At 54.7% G+C, this 25416-nt stretch overlaps 1 protein-coding gene across 6 annotated transcripts in view; it reads right to left on the bottom strand.

The window, feature by feature from the left end:
- VAC14 (VAC14 component of PIKFYVE complex) overlaps positions 1–25416 on the bottom strand; it is a 113820-nt gene that overhangs the window by 18826 nt on the left and 69578 nt on the right. For all 6 annotated transcript variants that reach the window (XR_010152443.1, XR_010152442.1, XM_016930117.4 and 3 more), the window contains one exon: positions 25253–25385. Coding sequence is in view for 4 of the 6 variants with exons in the window: in XM_016930117.4 (XP_016785606.1) it covers positions 25253–25385 (133 nt within the window). In the remaining 2 variants the exon portion in view is untranslated. The remainder of the gene's footprint in view (positions 1–25252; positions 25386–25416) is intronic.

Here is a 25416-nt window from a genome sequence, read left to right as displayed (position 1 = left end):
GGTGACTGGGCAGGTAGTCCTGGCTCCAGGTCCCTCAGAGGCTGGGCTGGATGCTGATTCTGAGGACAGTGTGGGCTGGGTGGACTCCACCGGTCTCTCTGCAAGTCGCCTTAGGACTGGGCAAACCAGCAGGAGGGCAACAGGCTTCAGGTGCCTGCTGAGGGCAGGGCATCCTGGCTCAGAGGCCCCTCCCTTCTCCCTATGGCCAGGCCTCCTTCCTTCATTTCCATCCCCAGCTGCCTGTGGCTCACTGACCATGCACAGAGGGGCGAGCCCTTGTTTATTTTCTTTTTTGAGACGGAATCTTGCTCTGTCACCCAGGCTGGAGTGCCATGGTGCGATCTTAGCTCACTGCAACCTCTGCCTCCCGGGTTCAAGCGATTCTCTTGCCTTGGTGGCTGGGATTACAGGCATGTGCCACGATACTAGGCAAATTTTTCTATTTTTAGTAGCGACATGTTGACCAGGCTGGTCTTGAACTCCTGACCTCAAGTGATCCACCCGCCTCGGCCTCCCTAAGTGCTGGGATTACAGGTGTGAACCACCACGCCTGGATAGCCCTTGTTTCTTTTCTACATTGGATGCTGGATGGTGCCCACATCCATCCCCTTCAGTGGTCCAAGGCCAATGGACCCCAGTACTTTCCTAGGAGATACCTGGAGTCTCACAGCCAATAAATCTGAGGTGCAACCTAATATCAAGGCTACAAACTACAGAGAAGGCCTGGACCGCTCCCACCGGAAAAGGGCCTCCTCCTTGCCTTGTTCCTGCCCCACAGCTGGGATCCTTTAGGAATTTAAAGAGAAAGCAGCTTTTGGGTCAGTATAACCTTAGGATAGGGAGAGGAGGGAGTAGCCTCCCATCTCTAGTCCAGAACGCTCCAGAATCTCACTGCATCCTGCCCCTCCCCCTCTGCTCTCTTCCCTTCCAACTCTCTGCTTCCAAGTATGAAAACTGTAAATCTGTTTTATTTATTTCAATCAATCCTCGGCAGTGTGCCCCTCAGGGCAAAGGCAGCCATGGTAACCCTGCCAACTCATGCCTTAAAAATTCATCGTGTTTAATGCAGTCGATGTGTCTGGTACACTTAAAAGTTTCTTGCAGGGAGTGGGGTGGGAGGAGGAGGAGGAGGATGCGGAACTTGTTTTTCTGGGCTTTGTAGGGAGCTGGTGGAAAGGGGATGGAGGGAGGAGGGGCACAGGAAGAGGCCTTCAGTCCTCTTAGCCATCTGTCCCTCTGTGCAAGAGGAGGTGCCATCGGGCTCTGGGAGGTCCCAGACACCTGTGCTGGGCTCATCTAGAGATCTCCATAGAAGGTCTCATCTGGGTGGGAGCTGCCACAGAAAACGAAACAGTCTCACAGAGGCAGCTGAAGCCTCAGCCCCCCAGGATTAGCAGGTCCCCACCCTAAGTTTGGGGCTTGCTCTAGAGAGCAAGTTGACTCCCGCTTTCTGAACTGCCCAGGGTGGAGTCAGATGACCCTTGCTGCCACGGGAGGGGCTCTGCCTTCTCAGAATGGAAGTCATCTTCTACCTTGGCCCATCGGGCTGGCTTGGCCTTTTTTCTTTTTCTTTTTTTTAAGATGGAGTCTCGCTCTGTCATCCAGTGCACTGGTGTGATCTTGGCTCGCTGCAACCTCTGCCTCCTGGGTTCAAGTGATTCTCCTGCCTCAGCCTCCTGAGTAGCTGGGATTACAGGCGCCCGTCACCACACCTGGCTAATTTTTGTATTTTTAGTAGAGACTGGGTTTCACCATGTTGGCCAGGCTGGTCTTGAACTCCTGACCTCAGGTGATCTGCCGCTTTGGCCTTCCAAAGTGCTGGGATGACAGGCGTGAGCCACCGCACCTGCCTTGGCCTTATTTTCCATGTGTCTTTTCAGTCTGACCACCCCGTCCCCTGTGTCCATTCACAGGTACTCAAGCCCCCTGTTCTTTCCCAGGACAGCCCTCCCCTGTCTCCTGCCTCACCTGCTGCTAGTTCCCACCAATTTCCTTCCTAAAGTGGTACTTGGCCCCTGGGCCCTCCCTGAGCCCTGGTTCCTTTTCAGCTTACACCACAAGGCCTAGGGCTGGGCCCCTACAGGCAATGGGGGAGATGAATGCTTGTAGGACAGAAAATTAACTTCCAGGAAGGGACAAGGTGGCCTGGGTTACTTTGGCCGTGGGGCTGGGCATGCACATGGAACTGCAGGCCAAGGGGCTTCAGAGTCAGGTGGGTTCTGAACTGTGTTATCAGGGTTCTTGGCGGGTGTCTGGCTCTGGTGGAAGCATTTCACATTCTGCAAGGAGTCCCTGTGAGGGAACTCAGCAGGTGTATGACTCACAATGAGGTCTGCGTTTGTGTCTTAGAAAAGAGGCTGCGCCTTCTATCCCACATAGACACACCCCAGAACACGGCTGGATGCAGGTCAGATGGCGAGGGCTGGGGACAGGCGTGTAACCCTGTGCTGGAGGCTCTGAAGCCGAGATAGCAGGGAGGACCGATGGGGTATCTGCTGAGATAGTGTCTTGGTGTTGGAGAAAAACGCAGTGTGAGGAGGGCAAGGCCAGGGTGAGGAGACAGCTGGGTGCGGGGAGGAGGGGCAAGAGTGCGGCCGGTCTGGCCCCTGCCTGGAGACCATTGTCCCCCAGCCATAAAGCCATGGCACGGCCGCAGGGACCTTCTTGCATGCTGAATCCTCAGTGCAAATGAAAACAAAGGGACCGGCCACTAAAGGAAATCCTGTTGTCTCCATGATAATCAACTCCAAGAAGTGCTGAGAAGTGCCCAAGCCCTTGGGTCCCTGCCGGGCTCCTGCCCTCTCTTGCCACAGGGATTTCCTCCAAGCTGGAATCACCATTTCCTTCCTAATCCTGGCCACAAATGACAGTACATTAGGAACATCGTGTACATTCAACTCCTCAGCATGGGCCACTTGTGATTTCAGCCCAGAGCCCTTTCTAGCAGAGAATGCCATGTGCGGCACAGATGAGAGGCCTTGCCAAAGACCCCCTCGGTCAGCCTAACCCCAGCACCAAGTACTCACTGCTGCCCACCCACCCCTTTGTCCCCCAACAAGCTCCAGGGCCCACACAGCACAGAGCCTTAGACACACTTTTCTGGGAAGACAGTTTGGACCTCCTGAGCTGCAGAGATCACTGGGGCCTTCTGGTGTGGACTGGAGCGAGTTTCTCCAGAAGCTTCCTGTGGCTCCGGGGCAGCATATCTGTAGCCAGCTCCTTTTACCCCACTCTCCCGCTGGAGCCACCTCTGTGGGTGGATGGCACTGACCACACCTGGCTGGGATGGTGTTGGCCTGTGATCCACACTTAGTTCTACCCTCCTAGGGCAATGGTTTGTCTCCAAGGGTACGAGAGGGAAGCAGGGCCTTGAAACTGCAGCCATAGTTCTGTAGCCTGGACCCAAACTCTGACCCAGTGGAGAAAGTCCACGGGGCTGACTCCAACAGCAGGTTCCCGGAAACCAGTTGGGAGCAGCAGCTCCTGAGTATGGGAGTCAGGCCAGCTACTGCCTGAGGTCCAGGCTGGGGTGATTTTAATATAAAGATTCCTGGTGCCCAGGGAGACATGGCCAAGGCTGGTGCTCTGAACTGGCTGATACATTCCCTGGCTGACACTGCCAGGGAAATGGCCAGGGAAATGGCATCCCTGAACCCTACCTGCCCTGGGGCCTCCTGGGCTCTGCTGGAGAACTGCAGCTGTAACCTTTCTCTCCCTTTGAAGCCCTCTGGGCTTGAACCCTCTAAGCAGGATTTCCTCCTGAGGATGTGCTCAGCTGCCCCCGTGGAGGCCAGCCCTGCCCACGAGGAGGCCGCCACCGCCTGGTACGCTGCTTCCTGGCCCTGCCTGCCCTTGCATGCCCCTGCCACCCACATGGGACAGGAAGGAACTGAAGCCAAGGACTGGTCCCAGGCCACACAGCCAGGGCCACAGAGGGGCCAGAACTTGGGTTTCTGACCTGGCACTCATGTTCCCATGAACATGTTCCCATGCTCTGTGGCATCTGCAAGGGACACAGACCTCCCTTCCCTGGCTGGCTCCCCTTCCCACCCATTCCCTGCAGCTTGTATGCCCAGGGCAGAGACACCCCTTCACCCTGTGGCATGTGACCTCACACGGGGTCCTCTGAGATTGAGTCTGTCTTGGGACAGGTAATGGAAAGGCATCCCTGCATCTCTGCCATTTTCCCCTGCAAACCGCGGGGGGACTTGTGAGGAATGAGGCGGGTGAGGGACAGCAGTGCTGGGACCCGAGTAAGGTGGCCAGAGCTACTCCGGCCCCAACAATGTCTGGCGACGCCCCTTCCCCGTGTTCTGATCACCAAGCTGTTTGTTTTCCTTTACTTCAGGCGACGATTCCCAAACTAGTCCCTTTGTTCCAGGCCAGGGAGCACTCCAGCTGCTGCGTATTCCACAGTTTACAGATGGTGAGCCTCCCCTTCTGCCTCGTCGGTGCTGGACCAAGACACGGAGGCCTCGGCAGGGCCCACACTCGGCCCCTCTGGCCTTGAAGCCACGTGCCCAACTTGGGTCCAGCAGCCCCAGTGTTCATATGGCCATAGCCCCGTGTCAACATTTCCCTCCCCCAAATTATTTAACCAGATGGGCTGTCCTCTTGGTCATGGGCCCTGGGTGATTACAGTGATTCACTAGTCTCTCGTGTTCCCATGGCAACTTTCCTTCAAAGGACCTCCTGCGCTCTGAAGGAGTTCCGGCCAGGGGCTGCCATTCTGGTTTCTGGGGGCACCTTGAGTGCTCTGCCCTGGGCGCCATGCGCATGGCTTCAGCTCCACGTCCCTCAGCGGAGAGCCGCTAGCCCCTGTCCCATCAGTGTCCTCATCCACCCAGAAGGCTGCGCATTTACCCTCTAGAACAAGGAGGGTCCCTCAATCCAGGAATACCCTAACTGAGGGACCCCAGAGCCTGGCTGTATGCATGGACCACGCGCGGGCCTCACCTCCAGGAGGTCCATGATCTGTACTCTCAGCAAGCTTCCGGGGCGGCCAGAGACCTGCTGCCTGCAACTGCCTCACCAGGCCCGATCGCTTCAGGCATGGCGATGCCCTCCTGAGGGAAGGAGGAGACTCTGGCAGGAGTCTGAGAGGATGGGTGGCAGCAGGGCCTGGATCGGCCTTGGAGCTCTAGGCGGAAGGCCCTGACACTTGCCTTCTTGAGGCCCCACCCCCGCCTGTGCAGAGTCTGGGTCCTGGTTTACGTTTCTGCTTGGCATTTCACTGTTTCCCTGCTGGTCTCTACCTTCACGGTCCCGAGCCTGCTGTGCACAGCCCTGGCCTCCTCTGTTCAAACAGAAAGATAAAGAGGTCAGCTCTTGGGCAAGACCTGTGCTTGGACTCTTCCTGGCCTCCTGACAGCCATGTGGCCTGGCCCACCTGCATAGCCCCAGCACCCCGAGAGGAAGCACAGCTCACAGCTGCTGCCCTGGGCACGGGCCATTCCTGCCTTTCTGGCTGTGATTAGGAGCTAGAGCCATGAGTGCCTTTCTTGTCTTCACATCTTTAGTCCAGGGGTTTTGTGAAATTTTATGAACTGAGATGGCTTTCTCTAGGCTTTATAAGTGCCCACTTAAAGAGCACTGAGATAAGTGTCAGGAAACAGGACGAGAAGTTAAACATGAATGCTCACCAGTGGTAACAAAGAGCAAATATCAGAGCAGCCCCACGGCGGCCTCTGAGAGGCCGGTAAAAAGATCAGAGTCTCAAAGGACTGGGAGGATGGAGGTGCCACAGCCGTAGTGGTGGGCCACAGCATGGCTGGGAGGGGGCTCCTTCAGTTATTCTCGGCCAAATGGAAGGGGAGGGGTTCTCCTATTTGTACCCTCCCCCACCCCCTCCCGGGAGGCTGAAAAAATTCCTTTTGTGATCAGCCCTTTTCAGAGAATTTTAAGACGGATGAAATAGGCTTTTCATCCACATGTTCCCTGCCAGCCCAGGAAATCTTCCCTGGATTAAACGCGTGAGAAATAAGAGGGCCGCAGACATGAGGCGTCCTTGGAAGTCACCCGAGGGGACATGTCTTAGTCCTAGCTCTGGGTTACAGGCGAGGCACCCTATAGCAGAACTTGCGCTGGTGGGCAAGAGGCCTGCTCCCTCCACTCCCCACCAGGATCACGCCACTGCCCCTCTGAGCAAAGACACGAGGTAACCACCGACAGAGAAAGGCGGGTGGACAGATTTAATACTGGGATATGGCAGCCTCCGTGGGGAGGGACAGTGACCCTGAGCCATTGGGCTCAGGCTGGGAGCGTAGAGGCAGTGTCTAGCCGGGCTCAGGATCCGGAGGGAGATGTGTTCTGCACAAAGACAGTGAAGGCGGTGGACCTGGGCAAGCTGCAGAGCTCTCCGAGTCCAGAGACCACTGCTGCCAAACCAGCACCAGACCAAGCCTCATGCTGATAAATGCACAGAAAGGGCTGCAGAAAGAAACACACCAAGCTGAGACCCAGAGGCTACTTCTGAGGGAGGAGGTGGCAGGTGGTCAGGGGTCTTTCCCATTTACTGCTATACCATTCTGCATTATTTCAGTTTTTATTTTATGTGGTTTAATATTTCTAAACAGAAAATAAAGTATTGAGAATCCTCTGTGTGCTTCTCTTGGACTCCTTCTTGGAGAGGGTTGGCGACGGAGCCCACGGGCAGGGCTGGGGAAGGTGCTACCTCCCCAGGGCATGGGTGCTCCAGCCTGGCCACGATAGTGGAGCTTTGCTCTCTAGAGGGGCTGCTGCAGGTTTAACAATGGAAACATGCATTTTACAAATGAGAGGATCAACAGCCGGGAAAAGGTATTTTTAGCTACGGTGGCTCTTTGCTTCAAAGGCGTATGTTTCATCTAAAACCAGGCAAACCTCCTACAAAGTCTGCCTGCTTGCAAGGAGTGATTAGCATAATACAAGCACGAAAAAAGAGGCCTGGCTCCACTTTGAGGCAGGAGTGCCTACTACAGGGGGAGGCTTTCTCCTAAAATAGAATCGCCAGCAGATGAGGAAAGTCTTATCAATGGAGACGAAGCCCCCATCTCCACTTAGAGCAAAAAAGCTACCGTGCGCGAACAGCCTGGCTATGATGGGCGCGCTGTAGCCACCAGCATAGAGCGGGGTCTGAGGATGGAAACGCTGACCACAGTTCCGCCCTGAAGACCACCATTCTGGGTGCTGTTTGAATCACTTTTGCCTCAGGCTCCCACCTTCTTCCAATTAAAGTACAAAGGGTTTCGGGCTGCCTTTCCAGACGTCCTTCCCCTGGGGGTAGGGAAGAGCCCAGTCAAGAATGGCCAGGGGAATGGACGTGGAAGAGGGCAGGCTTGAGGGGACACAGATGATGAAATCTTAGGGAGGCACCTTCCCCAGAGGCCACACCACTGTGAGTCAGATGTCTGCTCCTCTGGGCCCCTCTATCAACCCAGAGCACTTGCCTCCTGGGCTCCCCACTCTCCTGCTCAGGAGCATCTTTGTTTTTGTTTTTTTTTTTTGTAGGGATGGGGTCTTGCCATGTTGCCCAGGTTGGTCTTGAACTCCTGGGCTCAAGTGATCCACCCACCTCTGCCTACCAAAGTGCTGGGATTCTGGCGTGAGCCACTACGCCCAGCCTGTGGGCACATATTTGATTGCTATCTTTTCTCTCCTAGAAACCCATTAGCTGGCTGTGGGAAGCCCGAATCTGGGCCTGTGGGCCTGTGTATACGTGGAGAGAGGCTTGAACTCTTCTCCAAACACCACAAAAATGAAACGGAGGCTGTGACCCTCCAGGAGCGGTAACTGCAGATACAAATCTCTGCAGCTGCTGGAAACAGGGCACTCGGCAGCTGCTCCAGTGCCCCTCTCCTGTGGCCTGCTTGCTTACCAGGCCCAGGGCCCATCCTGGGGGCCTGCGACCTTGGGCTGCGGGGGTCGGGGAGGGGGCTGGGGCAGAGAGGTGGCATTTTTGCTCTCTATTTTAGGCATCACTGGCAGGAATGACAGAAGAAACTGGAAGGATCAGTCATCTCTCCATCATCTCTCTCCCCTGAGGATCCCCACAGGGGTAAGATCATAGATGGGTCTTCCTGCGAGGGTCAGGGACTGGGAAATATTCACAGACGGGGCACGCAGCTGAAGATCTGAGAAACCAATTACTATGCTACTGGGGGGCCCAGGAGAAGCAGAAACAACTGGACCGGGACAGCCGCTCAGGCTTCAAGGGCAGGAATGGAGGTGACTCCAGGAACCTGTCAACTGTGGGGGCAGGGGGCTTCCGACAGAGGTAGGTGGGGGTCTTCTTCAGGAAAAGGGCTGGAAGGAGGGGCTCAGCTCATGGGAGAGGAATGAAAAAGCTGACTCTTCTCAGGAAAAATGAGTGGACAAGGAAAGTTGGCCGAGTTCACAGGCACCTGGCATTAGCTGACTGAAGCCAGCGTACCCTGAAGAGCCAAACAAGTCCATGGCAGGGATGTCTGCGGTGTCGAGATGGTTTTAAACTTAGTCCAGATTATCTGCTTAAACTGCCTGTCCTAGCAGCACTGAACCTTCCAGAATGACACAGCAGCAAGAACCCTGGTCAAGCCAGCTTCCTGAGCCGGCTTCCTAACTAGCCTGCGGTGTTTCACGAGACTAATGGCAGAGGAGAGTGTGTAGGGCCACAGCTGTCATGGTGAACAAGTGAGGGTCTCACCACCTGCCCCCACTGGCGAGCCCTGGGCCCCACTTCCCTCCGTCCCACTGGAAGCTCTGTAAGCCAGCCACCTCAGGCACAGCCTGGCACATGCCCACTGCCTATCTGAAGGCCTATCTCAGGGACTTGGGCACCCTCACACAGGGGGAGGAGGTTTTCTGAACCTGCTTCAGCCCTCCACTGGCTCACAGGGTACCTCAGAGGTGAGGCCACCAGGGGCCTCCCAGCCACACTCCAGGTTGCCCAGAGGGTGTGGGGACTGGCCTCTGGGCTTCTGAACAGACTGCTTGCTGTGTCAGAAACACCTCCCCCACTCCTTCCCCGACCAGTTCCTACTCATCTTTCCTGGCTCAGCTTAGATGTCACGTTTCAGAAGCTTTCCCAGACCCCCCCAACAGGCTGGGCACCCCCTCCCCCACATCTGTTTCACCAAGCATCACCACTCTGCGATGCTATGCTTGCAATCGTGACTAACCCTGGCGGGCAGGGACTAGCTCTGCCCACTGCGGTGTTCCCACTGGTGGGCACTGTGCCAGGCACTGACGGACACCCAGGACAGGGTTGCTCAGTGATACATGGCGCTTCCTGGCTCCCCTGCCTGCCCAGCACAGCAGCAGCGCCCTACCGCCCCCTGGGTGAAACTCTGATCTACCCTTACAGGGAGGGGGCCGAGCTCTTGCTCCAGGCGGTTCCATTCTCAGAGAGGCGAGCACTCTTGCCCGGCCTGACAGCTGTGGCCTAATTTCCAGGGCTATAACCGGGCTCCTTATTTTTACCCACTTGGTATTTTTCATTACTGATGCATGGGAGATGGCCAGGGATTGGGAATGGGGGAGGTGTGGGCTAATGGAAGACGCGTATGCGGTGGAGTCGGGGCTGTCGGGCCAAGGTGAGGGCCTGCAGGCAGGATAGAGAAGGGGTGGGGACAGACCAGACAGATACATGTATTTTTAAATTTTACAAGGGAAAAAGAAAATCCCAAATCCCACCCCCTTGTTTTTCCTCAGTAAGCATTTTCAACAAGGTCACAAATGCGCTGGCTCTATAGATTTTTGGCTCCAAACCACATTTCAGGCAGCCTTTAAAAGCCAATTCTTGGCATAGCTTCAGTGGAGCCTGAGGAGAGGGGAAAACTAGGGCACTTTTATGCTTTCAGAAAACCTCGGATCCAGGTCACAGCTTCCTGGCTCTGCTGACGCTGTGGGGCACCCCCATTCTCACAGGCCTGACCTGAGGACCCCCCTCCACCTCCCCCAGTGTTTTCTTCAGAGCATGGATCACAAGACCAGGTCACCTGTTTCTTCGTTACTTGTCCCTGTGGGCCCCTCCCATGAGGCTGCAGCCCCGGGGGAGGCATGAGCCATGCCACAGCTGGCATGGGGCCTGGCACATCCCAGGCACTCAGGAATATTTGCGGAATGCCCCTCTGTGTGGAGTGAGTGAATCTTTGACCCCTGTTCCCCAGCCAGGGAGCTCTCTCCTTATGAACTCCCCAGTGCTCTTGTCCAGCCCCTATAAGATGTTCCCATCTCCCTGAAATACCTTCTCCCCGGTCCGTGGAGGCTGGGCCCATGTTGGCCTGGCCCAGGCCCTCCTCCGTACAAAGGCAGCAGGCAGCAAATATTTACAGGAGAAATCAAAGCCTCAGTTTCTTTCTGTATGAAAGAACCCAACTGGCCCATAAGGTCCCTCCTGGCTTCTCCCTGACTGAGACTCTCTGGGACTCTGATCAGTTTTGGCCCTGCGGCTACCCAGGCCTGGGTCACATGTATGGAGACAGGGCCCCAAGCGGGCCCTGCTATGAGGTGCTGGGCCTGCGTCCACTCCCAATTCCACACACGACAAAGGGTAGAAGACCCATCCGCTCTGCCTGCATGGATGCTTCCAGAAATAGTACTGTTGGCGGAAGGAGGCCACAAAGGAGGAATCAGCTGGGGGCCATACCTGGCCACCACCTCCTCACTGCCTGCTCCCACTGTGGATCTGGAGGGTCACTGGGTCACATATACAGCTTCACCCTCCCACTTTCCTGCAGGAAGGAAGGAGTTGGCTGCTTGGAGGTGAAAAAGTCACTCCCTCAGTTACCCCCATGGTGGCCCTTGGTAGGGCCTGCTTCACACCCCTCCTCTGTGAGCATTTAAACCCAGACCACCAGGTCCACACCATTGTTGGCTCTGCCTCCTGATGTCCATGGCCTTGGATTCTGGTTCCAGAACCATGACGGCCCATGACACCTGCTCCTGTGTCTGAGGGTGGGCACCCGACCCTTTTCAGGGCAATCAGCACCAGCGCACTCTGGCCACACTGATGGGTCCCATGGGACATGAGCCCAGGACAGGTGCTGAAGGCTGGGGTGCCGAGAGGGCCGGAGCGAGCCATCTGGCCACAAAGCGGGTGGCCTGTCCACTAATGGGGCAGATGGAGGAGGAAGAGCCAGCTGTGGCGGGGGAGAGGAGGACTTGAGGACAGGAGGTGGCCTGAGCCTTGAACTTCTAGTTTTAAATGAGCCCATCCTCGCCTCTGCCTGCACACTACCTTTATTTTTCTTTTTTTAAAAAAGTATAGAATGTATTTTCTGGATATAGATCGGCACACTGAATAGTATTGATACCTTTGTTTTTCTTCCTGTAAGGGTGAGAATTGGTTTTCTGCCATGTGCCGTCCAGAGTCCTGACTGCACAGAACTGGACAAGAGCTAGTTGCTGGGTGGGTTGGGGGACAGAAGACGGGAGAGTGCTGGGGTTTGAGTATTCATTTTTTTCTTTTTCTTTTTTTTGAGACAGGGGTCTCACTCTGTCACCCAGGCTGGAATGCAGTGGCGCGATCTCAGCTCACTGCAACCTCTGCTTAAGCCTCCCTCTCGCCTCAGCCTCCTGAGTAGCTGAGACCACAGGCGCATGCCACCATGCTCAGTTAATTATATTTCTCTTTTTTTGTAGGGCGGCAAGGGTTTCACCATGTTGCTCAGGCTGGTCTTGCACTCCTGGGCTCAAGTGATCTGCCTGCCTTGGCCTCCCAACATGTGGGGTTACTGGCATGAGCCACCGCGCCCGGCCTTGAGTATTCATCTGAATGACTCTATAACTTTCTCTCTTACTCTTCTCTAGAAACAGGAGAAAGTGAGTCAACCCCAGAACACCTGCGTTCCAGGAGCTGAGCCCGAGGGAGCAGTTGGGCCAAGCCTGGCTCTGTGACCAGCCACTGCTCACCCCGGGAGCTCCTCGGCTCCTCACAGTTATCTACTAGTTGCTTCTGGTACTGAGTGCACAAGTTACTAGGTGCCAGGCTGTCTCCTAAGCACTTTCCATATGCTTCGTTACTCAGTCTCACAGGGATTAGGAGGAGATAGTGATGATCCCCGTCTGCATTTCTCTTTTAAGAAAACTGTGCTTGGGGCTGGGTGCGGTGGCTCATGCCTGTAATCCCAGCACTTTGGGAGGCCAAGGCGGGCGGATCATGGGGTCAGGAGATTGAGACCATCCTGGCTAACATGGTGAAACCCTGTCTCTACTAAAAATACAAAAAATTAGCCAGGTGTGGTCGTGGGCGCCTGTAGTCCCAGCTACTCGGGAGGCTGAGGCAGGAGAATGGCATGAACCCAGGAGGCAGAGCTTGCAGTGAGACAAGATTGCGCCACTGCACTCCAGTCTGGGTGACAGAATGAGACTCCTTCTTAAAAAAAAAAAAAAAAAAAAAAAGAAAACTGTGCTTGGGAAGGCAACCACATGGCCAGCCCCTGTGGTTCTCCTGGCTCAGCATCTCGTGGGAAGAGTGACCCCTTTCCTTAGGTGTGCTGTTGCTCCCCAACTCCACGTGGGGTTCTGTTAGGGCTGCCACTCACAGCACCCCTCAGCCCCACCTCCCTGCCACTGGCCCTGTCTGGGCCAATCAGAGCTTCCCTCTGGATCATAACTGGCTGGGATGCAATGCCCAGGTGATGTGGTGGCCGTGTCTCTGCCACTTGGAAGAGACCAAAACAGCATGGCTGACCTCAAACAAAGACTGCAGAGATCTTGCTGACCCTGGTCTTGGTCTGGATACAGAGGCCAGTGAAGTTCCTTTGCTCATTTTGGTGCCTTTGACCTGGGTTCCTACCACATGCCACCCAAAGGGTGCTGCCCAATACAGTAAGATTAGTGGTTCCCAGCTCCAGGCTGCAGACCACCGCTGGCCTGGCTGCCGCAGAAGCCCCTTGGATTCTGGCAGGTCGGGAGGGCTGGCAGGATGGCTAGGAAACTTTGCTTTTACAAAGCACAAACAGGCTGGACTAGCTGGTTTCCAAGACCCTGTCAAGAATTAAGAAAAAACACCTCTTGATTCCAGGTGGATCATGCTCAGCATCCGCTTACTGGGAATGCGGAACAATCATCACTCAGAAACAGGCGGCTTCATGGATATGTTTCCATGAGCTCCTAATTCCCCGAAAAAGCATCACAAAACAAAAAAAATGCTAACTGTAAAGAAAAATTGATTACCTGGACTAGATTAAAAATAAAGAACATCTGTTCATCAAAGGACATCATTAAGGGAGTGATAAGGCATGCCACAGAATAGGAGAAGATAATGACAGTATATACAACTGAGAAAGACTCAGATTCAGAATATACAAAGGACTTCCACAAATCAATAAGAAAAACACCAAAAACTCAGTGGGAAAATGAGACCTGAACAGACTCGTCACAAAAGAGGATATCCAAAAGGCCACTAAGCTATGAAAAGTTGTTCAACTTCATTAGTCTTTAGGGAAATGCATATTAAAACCACAAGATGATACTACTGTACCCCTAATCAGAATGGCTAAAATCAAAGACTGATGATACCAAGTGTTGGTGAGGACGTGGAACAACTGGAACTCTCCCACAATGCTGACGGGAGTGGAAGCTGGCACAAGCACTTTGGACAGTACCTCCCTAAGCCCATGGTATGTCTGCTTGCCAATCCAGCAATTCCTAGGTATATACCTAATAGAAATGTGTCTATATGCTTATCAAAAGGCACATAAGAAAGCATTATCCATAATAGTGTCAAACCGAAAATAACCCCCATGCCCATCAATACTAGAAGAGATAAATAAATCACGGTATCGTCATACAGAATATTCCATGGAAATGTGAACTACTGTGACATCCAACACAGACGAATCTCACAAACCCAGTGTGGATCCAAAGAAGCCAGGCTTTGTGAAAAGAGCACCAGCTGTACGGTTCCATTTATATGAAGCTCAAAACCAGGCAAGATGAACCTCTTGTGTTGGAGTCAGTACTTGAGGGAGGCGGGGAGGGGCTGTCACTTGCAGGAGACGTGAAAATGACCTCTCTGGTGCTGGAAATGTTCTATTTCTTGATCAGAGGGCTCATTCCCTGGTGTCACAGTTAGTGAAAATTTACAAGAGCACACTCATGATTTGTGCACTTTCAAATAGTATGTTCTTTAAATTTACAGTCACCAAAGACATCCAGGCATCGAGCCTGGAGGGAGTTGAGGCTGCCACACCGCTTTCATCAGGACGAGGAAAGAAGACACATCTGGGGTGCTGAAGCATGTGTTATGTGGTAAGAAAGGGAGAACGCTTCCCGGGGAGACGGCAAGACCAAGCTGAAAACAAGACAGTGTCTCGGGCACGGTGGAGCTTCCAAGGCACCTTCCTCTCTGAAGCAGTGGGAAGGGCTGGGAGTTATCAAGTTTGGATGACTGTTCTTCCTTCAGAGGGAAAGGAGTGGATATGCAAATAGCAAGCCTGGGGGCAGAAGGGCCCATCTGAGGACACAGGTTTACTGATGACGAGGTGGATGGTGAAACGGAGACACAAGTGCCACAATCAGGTGGAAGAAAATGCTCTCCTGGGGTACTGAGGAGGCCCCGATGGCCCCATGTTGGGGCTATCCGCCCATGTGGTCTGGAGCTGGAGCTCAAGACTGGGGCCGGGGCAGGTCACACCCCTTCTGAGGGAATAAAGAGACACAAAACTTAGCACTTAAGGAAGCAGCTTGCGAAAAAGGAAAGTGAGAGACGGGGCTCAAAACAGACTGGTGGCGGACTAGAAAAAATGAGCGTTGACTTGAGTGCACTTGAATCATCTCAGCTTGGCTTCAAAGAGGCCAAAGTGGATGATGCGAGCCACTGCGATAAGCCAGGGGAAAAACACATCCCTGAGAAGAGGGGGTGACACATGTCCTATTGAGCAAGAGTCAAAAGGGAGATTCAGACCTGGAGAGATGTTCACCGTCAAAGTGCCAGGGAGCTCCTGGGAGAGTATGCCGGCTACAGACCAGAAGTGGGCCAGAATAAGGGACAGGCCGGCATGGTGGGGCTGGGGCCTAGAAGGAAGCCAGAAAGGACGTATAGATTGACTTGGTGCTTCACCTCTGCCTGAGTGGGTGGAGTCAGTGGGAGCCATCCTGGGCAGGGATGAGAGCCCTGGGGATGGGGATGGGAGGAAGGGAAGAGGAGAAACAGGAAGCCGAGGAAGAGGAGGAGAAAGAAGAGGAAGAGGAGGAGGTGGGGAAGGAAAAAGGAGGATGAGGACGAGAAAGACGAGGGGGAGGAAGGAAGAGGAAGCAGAGGAGGAGAAGAAGAGAAGGAAGAGGAGGACAAGGATGGCGTCACATCAGGAGAGGTCTCTGTGGGGATTTTCCTCAGGCTAAATAACCCTGGGTAGGATGGCGACCCCATGGGAGGGCCCGGCTTCTCTCTAATGAGGCTGAGCCCCTGGCTGCCAGGTCTGAGGTCCTGTCCTGGTGTGTGGAGATCAGGAGACGTGGCTCTCGTCTCAGCTCTGTCCCCGTCTGCTGCATGGGACAGCCATTGTGCCTCTCTGGGCTGCAGAATACGAACCCTCCAGGCCCCTCCAGCTGTGGATTGCGGGCTGGCGGATCTGGTGCTGCTCTGCAGACAGGGTTAGGTGAATCCCATGGTGCCAGTCCTGGATAGCACGTGTCCTCTGGGCCTGTGTGATGGTGCTCATGGCAGGCGTGTCCCCCCACATCGGTCTCACCATCAGGCCATCACTCTCTCTTTCCCCACAGCACAGGAGCCCAGGACCCCAGGCCCGGTGGAGGGCACCTCAGCTCTGGGGTCTTTGGATGGCTATGCAGTACCCTGCAGATCACCTCCCAATGCCACAGTTGAGAACCTAGGACTGGGGACGAGGGCAGATGCTCAGGTGCCACAGGTGCCTTTAAAAGATGGAACAATGACGAGGACAACGGCAAATGACCCAAGGCCCCCACTCTCCTGGGACTCACTGCATCTGAGCCCTGAACTACAGAAAACTCCCTCATCCACTCAGATCCCACGAGCCGCTTTGGTGGCCATCCCTGCCTGGGCTATGAAGTGGACTTGGCCCATCCAGGACTCTTCCCCGGGCACTGCATGCTCCCTTGCAGGGTGGCGAGTGCCATCTGAGGCGGAATTCTGTGCCATGGGTCCCCCAGGCCAGGCCCCTCCGAGGGCCACATCACCCCTGCTCAGAGACAGGAGCTCTCTCCTTCCCCATGGAAGAGGTGCCTGGTCTGGGCGGCCTTTCACAAACCGCATGCAGCAGAAACCCTTTTGGGTGTGTTTCTGTGACGGGGCCAGGGTTGTGGGGGTTCTGTGATCTTCGTGACTCTGCTAAATCGCATGCGGAGAGAGAAGGGAGAAGCGCGCGGGGCTGTCCAAGGGCAACCCAGGGAAACACGCTGAAAGGACACCGGGACAAGAGAAAGAGCTTCCTGAGAAACGCATTCTACAACGATGGACAAGACACGCTCGGTGTTTAAATACACTGAAGACAAAGGGCACCCACATTTGTCTGTCCTGGCTCAGATGCAGGCAGGGCCCAAGGAGGCAGAGGATGGAAAATGGCTTCTAGGGGCCAGTTCCAAACCTACCACTGTATATGCATTTTTTAATGATACTGACTGACTGCGGTAGCTCATGCCTGTAATCCTAGCACTTTGAGAGGCCAAGACAGGACAGTTTGAGCCCAGGAGTTCAAGACCAGCCTGGGCAACATAGTGAGACCCCATCTCTACAACAAAATAAAAAATGTAGCCAGGTGAGGTGGCTCATGACTGTAATCTCAGCTCTTTGGGAGGCTGGGGTGGGTGGATCACCTGAGGTCAGGAGTTTGAGACCAACCTGGCCAACATGGTGAAACCCCATCTCTACTAAAAATACAAAAATTAGCCAGGCATGGTGGTGCACACCTGTAATTCCAGCTACTCGGGAGGCTGAGGCATGAGAACTGCTTGAACCCGGGGGGTGGAGGTTGCAGTGAGCTGAGATTGCACCACAGCACTTGATTCTGGGTGACTGAGTGAGACCCTGTCTCAAAAGAAAAAAAAAAAAAGATTTACCAAGTGCAAGAAAAATGCATAACCGACTTCCTCTTACTCCAAAATAAAAAATAATAGGCATGGTGGTGTGTGCCTATAGTCCCAGCTACTTGAGAGGCTGAGGCAGGAGGTCACAGCGAGGTGAGCCGTGATTGTGCCACTGCACTCCACATAGCCCAGTGACTGGCTATGAAGCCCAGTCACCCTTCATAGCCTGGGTGACTGAGTGAGACCCTGTCTCAAAAAATAAATAAATGATACCACATTATGGTACACATTAGCTACTTGTTAATTAATGAAGCTGCTGGAGTGACCAATGTCAAATCTTTCCAAGTTTCCTGGCATCCTTAGGTGAAGTCTAAATAGTGAGATCCAGAGAATACTGCAGGTCCCATCTAGAAACAACTTCTCAAGCTTCAGAAAGAAATTCATTATCAAGTTCTCAGCCCCTGAAAACTGTTCCTGACCATCACCCTACCAGCCCTGCTGGTTGCCTGAGCTATGGGGCTGGGGGAGGTGATGCTTCTCAGGTGTGCAGACAACAAAGAACATGCTTTTAGTGAAAGACTGGCAAGGGGCCAGCGTGAACCTGATGAGGGGTCTGACCACGTGTGCCGTGTGGTGGCCACCGAGGAGGGGAGCTTTCCCACCAATCTGCTGCCAGGTCCTCCCCTCCATCACAGGGGCTCCTGGAAGTGGGGGTGACCGCTGATTCAGTGGGAGCATGGCTGCTTGGGCTGTGGGGACAGGGGTCACCCTGAAGGACACATGGCCACCTCTTGCCAAGTTCACCTGTGACCTCTAGTCTCCTCCCACCAGCCCTGCTCAAAGCCCAGTGGACCCCGCAAACACCAAGATGCCACCCCTTTGAGGCTCTTGGGCCCCCTAGGCACACTGTGCAGGGCTCCCTCTGGCCAGCATTTCCTCTACTCCCCTCATACCCCAGGTCAGACCTAATTCATCCCAGCCTGGTCTAGCAAGGCCTGCCACATGTGGTATCCATTTTGCAGGAGAAAAGCCATCCCTTGTTACAGGGAGTGCCAGTGTGTATGACACTGTGGGGACTGCTTGGAGGAGGCAGAGCAAGGCCAGGACCACCCCCCACTCCATCTCCAGCCACTTCTGGGTCAACAGGGAACAACCTCCGATGGTTCTGTGAGGTGCAGGGACGCTGGTCATTTTGCCATGGACTAGGGAACAATGGAATGCAGGCTGGGCCAGGCTCTCTGGGCTCCCTGAACTTTGCACCTCACAAGGTCATCTTTTCACCTGGGAAGGCAGCACTCTTTTTCTCCCAACAGTCTTTTCCGTGTGTCAGACTGGGCCTCTTGGGCCTGCTGGGTCCCCCTGCCATTCCCATTGCAAAGGGGTCTCTAATTAGGAGATGAGAAGCCGAGAGCCGGTTGTGTAAAGCGGCTCCTGCTGCACACACTCCTCTGCGTCCCTTGCATGGCGACAAAAACACTTCAGCCCTGGCCCCTGGGCAGGGAACGGCTGTGGAAAGCTCCAGAAGATTCACACAAGGAGCTGGACAGACAACTCAAGCCAGCAAGAAGAGAAGCTTCTGCTGAGAGGGAAGCAGGAAGCTCTGTGGAAGAATTCCTCCTGCCTGTTCAATGTCCTCTCTCCCTCCCCTCAGCTGGGGGCCCAATCGATACGGCTACGGACTTATGAAAGATCAAAACCCATCTGCATTCGAGTAGGGGGATCGGGGCCTCTTCTAGCAAACAGACTTAGGTTGGTGCACATTTGCCACAGCAATTTATTTTTATCCCGAACAAATGAACGCAATCCATTAAAAGGGTGAGAGGAAGAGTGGGGCCGCCTAGAAGCTCTACCTTGTGAGCTGGGGCCAGAGGCAAACAGGGATCTGGTCTGGCCACTTCACTCTAATTCGCCATCCATTAGCACCAGCACAATGGGCTTCTGGGGGCCCGGCCAATGTCTCCAGGCAGGTGAGGGGGCACGCACAAAGACTCACAGAGTGAGGAGGGGGTCCCGATGCCAAATGGACTTGAGATTCGGCAGCTGCGGGGGATGACAGAGCCTGATGTGGGAGCTGGGCTTGGGAGGGGCGCCAGTGGTGCAGACGGCCGGTGGCCTTGGACACCTTGGTGATTTGGCCCCAGCCAAGGGCCCTGTCCACAGGGCAGAATGCACGAGGCCAGCAAAGTGGAATTTCCCAATTACGGCATGAAAGAGAGTTTCTTCTCAGGCCCTTCCCCCAGGCCCCACAATTAAAAACAAGTCCAGTTTCTAGCGGCTGCCCGGCCCCCCACCCCCTCAGTGACCAATCAGCTCCCCACTCCACCTATTCCCCGTCTTCCCAACACAAGGGCTCTTATGCAAACCCAGGACACTGGGGAGGGGCAGTAGCAGAGGCACATATTAGGGACTGAGCATTTGCTCAGCTGGACAGGCTGCCACGCCTGTCTGTAGCAGAGGTGAGAGGAGGCCCAGAATGAACCGGAAGCCTTGCTGCTGGGCTTCTCTGGGTCAGGATCTCATGAAAGAAGTCCCATGACTGCTTCCTCCTTTCCCTTGTGGGCCCCATCCTCTCCAAATGCCCGCCTCATCTTAGGAGTTCCCTGTTCCCCTGGGAGGTGGCTCGGACCTCATCTACCATTAACTGGGCCGGTTCGGATCAGGCCCTGGCATTCACCGCATACAGTGGCTCATTACAGATGCAAGCATTCTCCACCAGTCCTCTCTGCAAGGCGGCAGGGAGGAAGAGGAGGGGAAAAATGCACAGTCGCTGAAGCCAAAGCGCGGCTGGCCGGAGGGCCGTGTTGGCAGGCAGAGCGACTGTCTTCAGACTTGCTTGCTTCCCAGCACAGAAGCAGGCCTTGTAAAGATCACAGCTGTCGGGTCACGCTGGAGTTCATATCACAGTTTATCAAAGAGGCTGGGTTTTCTCCCTCCTCTCCTTTCTACTGAGTATAAGTGGATGGTTCACGGGGAGACAAGGCCTGGGCTTGTTCTGCCTGCATTAGCATGGAGGGTGGGAAGAGGCCGGGGGAAGGCAACGCACACCAACACCTACTCCGGGCAGAGTTGTTTTAGTGGAGCCGGGCCGGGCCGCTGGTGGGTGCCCTGGGCACTGGGGCAACAGGGCCGGTGCACTGGAGCCAGCTCTCGGCACGGAAGGTGCCATGATTTCATCCCCTCAGGGGTGTGGTTCCCCCTCCACAGACCACCCTGGGAAGCACAAGCCCTGTGGGGAGGCTGAACAACAGCCCCGCTTTATCAGACACAGCCAGCACTGGGGCTGAGACATGCGCCATTTATATAACCCCACCACACTATGACATGGCAGGCACTATCATCGCTGTGTCACAGACAAAGCAGAAAGGCCTTGGAAACAGGTCACACAGTTAAAAATGGCAGGAATTGGGGTTTGAGACCCAAATGAGTGCCTCAGGAGGCTCATCTGCCTTAGTCCTGCAAAGTCCTGTGGAGGGAGTGGGGGTACAGCACCCCACCGCACATGTCGCCATCTTCGCTCTATCTGTGAGCTTGGCCTCAACTCCCTGCTGCTAAGGAAAGGGCCTGGAGCCAGAGTAGCTGGCTAAAAAATGAAGGTTTTAAAGCCATTGGCTTCACCTTGACATGCATCTCAACCGTTATGTCCACCAGAAAAGGAGGCTGTGTGGACACCGACAGGAAGTCCAACCCACTCAAGCCTGGCTGGAGCTTGGGTACCCGGTTCTCACCCCCACTGACTCCGACATGGAGGTGCGGCCTGGGAAAGCTGCCTGGGGAAGAGGAAACGCTCCCAGGGTCTTTAGGGAAATCATGCATCTTCCTCAATGCCAAGAACCCCCACCAGATGTGTGTCTTCAAGAACTCCCGATGCCTCTGTCTTTCTATAGCAGCCGCTCCAGGTCCCAGAGCTAAACACACTCCTGCCAAAAGAACAGCTTTTCACTTGCTGGCCAGAAGAATCTCTTTCCTTTCTTTCTCAGTGTGCAGTCTTGGAGGCTGAGGAGAACAACTTAGAGTTTGCCTAACAGCTAAAGAGGGGGTTAAGAAATCATTGTGCTCCTCATCAGGCCTGTGGCTTCATGCCAGCATCTGCGGAACCATCGCGATGCCTCTCTTTATTTATTTATTTATTTATTTTTATTTATTTTTTTGAGACGAAGTCTTGCTCTGTCGCGCAGGCTGGAGTGCAGTGGTGCGATCTTGGCTCACTGCAACCTCCGCCTTCTGGGTTCAAGCGATCCTCCTGCCTCAGTCGACCGAGTAGCTGGGATTACAGGCATGTGCCACCATGCCTGGCTAATTTTTATATTTTTAGTAGAGACGGGGTTTTGCTATGTTGGCCAGGCTGGTCTTGAACTCCTGACCTCGTGATCCGCACACCTCGGCCTCCCAAAGTGCTGGGATTACAGGCATGAGCCACTGCACCCAGCCAATGATGCCCCTCTTTAAAGTCATCGCAGGAGAAAAGGAAGTGCAATGGAGAAGCAGGAGGGCAGGTGGATATCCGCCCCCCACCTCAACAAAGCTCTTTGGAAGGGCCTCAGCCCCCCACAGGAGCATGGGGAGGATGGAGGAAGCCACATGTTTGCAGGTCCTTTTCCATGTCAGATGCTGTGTGTGCCCCCAGACTGGGTGGCTGGGCCTGCAACCCTGGGGCTGGTTGACAATGGCTTGGTGTGCTGGCAGAGTGGGCAGCAGGTTCCCGAACCAGCTGGGCCAGGTGGCTGTCCGCCAGGATGCACATTGACAGGTGTGGGTGCTGCTTTTGGGGGACAGCAGTCTGGAGAAACCGGGTGAAGGACTAGGAGAGACCCAGTCCTCTGTGAAAGGCCCAGCCACAAGGTTCCTTCCGTCCCAGCCCACTGGGCTTCTAGTGGGGATGCCAATGGCTAAGAGACCTTCTGTGGCTGTGCGGGTGGGAGTGAGGCCTGGAGGCCAGCCTCAATTTCCACTGAGAACTCAGTGTGGCCCATGGCAGGTTTGAGCCCCAGAAGAGCAAGCGATCGCCATACTGAGCCCCTGGAGGATGGGAAGGGAGGACCCACTGGCCCAGCTCCTGAGCACACTGAGGAGCTGGGCCTCAGGTGGTCCTGGCACGCAGGATGTTCAGGGCCTCTCACGGCACCAGGCTCTGCACTCCCACACAGAAGGGACAAAGTGGCGGCTGCTGAATTAGCAGAGTGCAGGAGTTTGCAGCCCAGCTCCTGCCCAGCCCAGTGGGCACGTTACTTCCTCTTATTTTCCCTTCTGCAAAATGACGATTCCCGTGAGCCCAGGAAGCTCAGGAGATGCACTGCAAAGCAAGCAAAGCCTCCCTGGCCTGGAGTCTGCACCTGGGAACATGGCAGTGGGCTGGCCTCCAGCTTCACAGAGCCTCAGGCCCTGAGCGGGTGGGGAGGGCATGCAAGCATGCCCATGGGCCCTGCACTTCTGCTCCATGCAGCCAGGAGATGCTGGTTACTACCCCAAACTCCTTCTCACCATGCGTCTTGGTCATGTGGGGCTGAGACAGGGTGGAAAACCCACCTCAGCCCAGTTCTCCAGAAGGGACGCTAGCTATAGATTCCTCCTCCAAAGGCCTCTCCTTCCACTGACTCCCTGAAAGTCGTCCAGGCAAGGAGAGCTCATCATGAGTACTGATGCCTCTGCAATTTGGAAAACCACATGATGTTAACTGTCACTCTAGTGGGAACATTCTGCTGCTTTCCTGGTGGGGGGGCCTCTTGCACCATAGCTAACCTCTACCTCAATTCCCTACCTGAAACTGGCCAACGTGATGGGAAGAAACACCATGGAAATCTTCCTCTTTTGGCCAATGAAGGTTAAGAATCCATTTCTGTCTCTCTGACACGGTGGTTCTCAACTGGGGTGATTCTCCTCCCTAGGGGACCTCTGGCAATGTTTAGAGACATTTCAGACGGTCCCAACTGGGTGAATGCAAGTGCTACTGGCATCCAGGGGGCAGAGGCCTGGGATGCTGCTGACATCCTACAGGGCGCAGGACAGCTGCAATCCCAAAGAGCTATCTGGCTCCAATGCCAACGGCGCTGAGTTCGAGAAGCCCTGCTCTCGAAGAGCCCAGAGAAGCAAGAGGGTGGTGACAGCCTCCCCACTATGACAGGGGCATCCTTTTGGTGGCCAGACCATCAGAAGCCCTGTCCGCCACTGTGGTCCTGCTCTTTGTCTTTCTGGTCAGGCAGGCCTGTCCTCTCCCACAACTCAATTCTGCGGCCCCATCCCCAGGGTGCCCTCAACTCCACCTCAGCTCCTGAGCTGGCCGGTCACCTCCTGTACGCTCTACTCCCTCAACTCCCCCAGCAGCATTCAGGCTCCTGCAGCGGCTCGCAGCAGACCATCCCCGGGTCTCACCTCCCTCACTGCCTCCTGCCATCTCCCTGCTTGGCCGCTTCCTTTACCTCTCTGGCCCTTCGTCATAGCCTCCTTTTCTGGCTTCTCCTTCTTTCCCCAACCATTACAGTCTGGAACACGTAGGTTCAGCCTCAGACCCCTTCCCTCTCACTCTACCTCTTCTTAAGAACTCCCTAAGAATGAAAGCTCCACAAGTGCAGAACCATCTAGAATGGTCCCTTGCACAGAGTTAGTGTTCAGTAAACATCTGTTGAATGAATGAATGAATGACTATGCCATCAATTTCGAGATTGTATCTTGGGCCTCGGTACCCCCTTGGAGAGCCTGGTACAGCAAACTACTTCTTCAATACCTTCTTTTTGATGTCCCCAAAGTAATTCAAACTCAAACATGCACCCCCTCCTCACTCCCTGCCACTCTCCCGGGGCTCCCACCTCGGGGACTGGCATCACCATCCACCCGCTGCCCAAACCAGAGGCCTGGACACCCTGACACTCCCAGCTCCCTCTCCCCTCACTCTCTCCACATCAGTCACCAGACAAATCTACTTCCTACTCAGTCTCGAATCCTCATTCTCGAATCCGGCTGCAGCTTCCCATCCCCCTCACAAGCTGCCACAGTCTCTGCTTGGACAACAGCCTCCCAGCTGGCTCCACCTCAGCCCCTCCAACCCATTCGCCCCAGCAATAGTTGTCTTTCAAGCCAGAAATCCAGTCACATTGATCCCCTGCTCAAGCCCTGTCAGTGCCTCCGTGCTGACCCATGAGTAAGGTCTCTGATCCTCACTGTGGCCCACAGGCTGAAGCTGCTTATTAGTTTACAGCAAGATGAGCTCCCCAGGCTCTTTCTTGCCTTGAAGCCCCATACAGCCTAGGCCCCTGCCGGGACTCCTTCAACTCCTGACCCCCAGACCATGGTAGTCGGTAGTCTACTCAGTCCCCAAGCACCCCAGACCACTTTAATAACCCCATCACCCCAGGGGTTCCGATTTCACTCATCAGAGGGAGGCCCAGGCTTTTTTTTTTCTTTTTTGGAGACAGAGTCTTGCTCTTTCGCCCAGGCTGGAGTGCAGTGGTGTGATCTCGGCTCACTGCAACGTCCACCTCCCGGGTTCAGGCGATTTGTGTGTCTCAGCCTCTTGAGTAGCTGGGATTATAGGCATGTACCACCACACCTGGCTAATTTGGTATAAGGCATCTTTTTTTAAAGCCTCTCCAGTGATCTAACATGCAGAGCTGAGAACCACGGCTGGACAGCACCTAGGGCCATACACACTACTCTAGAAATCTCCTCCACCTGGCTTTGGTGTAGAAGCTGGAGGAATTTGTGCCCTGCTCTAGCTTTCACCAGGCTGAGGGTGACACTGGGCCACTCTTCTGCTACTTCTTGGAGCTGAGTTGGAGGCAAAAGACCAGCCCCAGCCACGCTGCTGGTGATGACAGTTCTAGATGCCTCCAGCCTCTGGGGCTGGTGCCCTGGCACTATCCTGGGCTGGGCTCACATGACTCAGGAGCCTGGCTCCACCAAGCCTGGCTAAATCCCGCACTGGGGGCTGGGCCTGGAGCACAGCCCCATGTCCCATGCCATCTGGCTCACCTCCTTTCCTCTCCAAAAGCCTGACAATGGCATTGAATAAGAGGCTATTCCACCTCAGGGGAAGATAGTAACTCAGGAAGCAAAAAATGAATTCAGTTTTGCGGAAAAACATCAACACTGACCTGTCTGTTTCATGTCAGAAGCATCAGCAACTAGTATGAAGGGGCAACCTTCTTCATTTCTTTTAAGAACAGATCCAAAGGTCAGGAAAAGGAGGAGAGAGAAGGGAAAGAGAAGGTGGCTGCTTTGACACTTGAATGGCGTGAAAGTGAAAAGCCGGGGCCGTGGGAGGAAGAGGAGAAAGCGCGCCGCCAAGGCTGACCTGATGATGAAAGGGCCTCTGACCTCCAGGAGCTTCCGTTCGCTGCTGAATCTCTTGAGAAGGTTGATCATGAACTTATAAAAGTAAGAATTCATGGTGGGAGTGGAAGGAGAACATTCTAAGCCTTTGGTACCTGTAGAGAAAGGGATAGAGCCAGCATTTAT

The sequence above is a fragment of the Pan troglodytes genome, chromosome 18, assembly GCF_028858775.2.
Source record: "Pan troglodytes isolate AG18354 chromosome 18, NHGRI_mPanTro3-v2.0_pri, whole genome shotgun sequence".
Taxonomy (NCBI): Eukaryota; Metazoa; Chordata; class Mammalia; order Primates; family Hominidae; genus Pan; species Pan troglodytes.
This window is presented reverse-complemented; position numbering and strand designations above follow the sequence as displayed.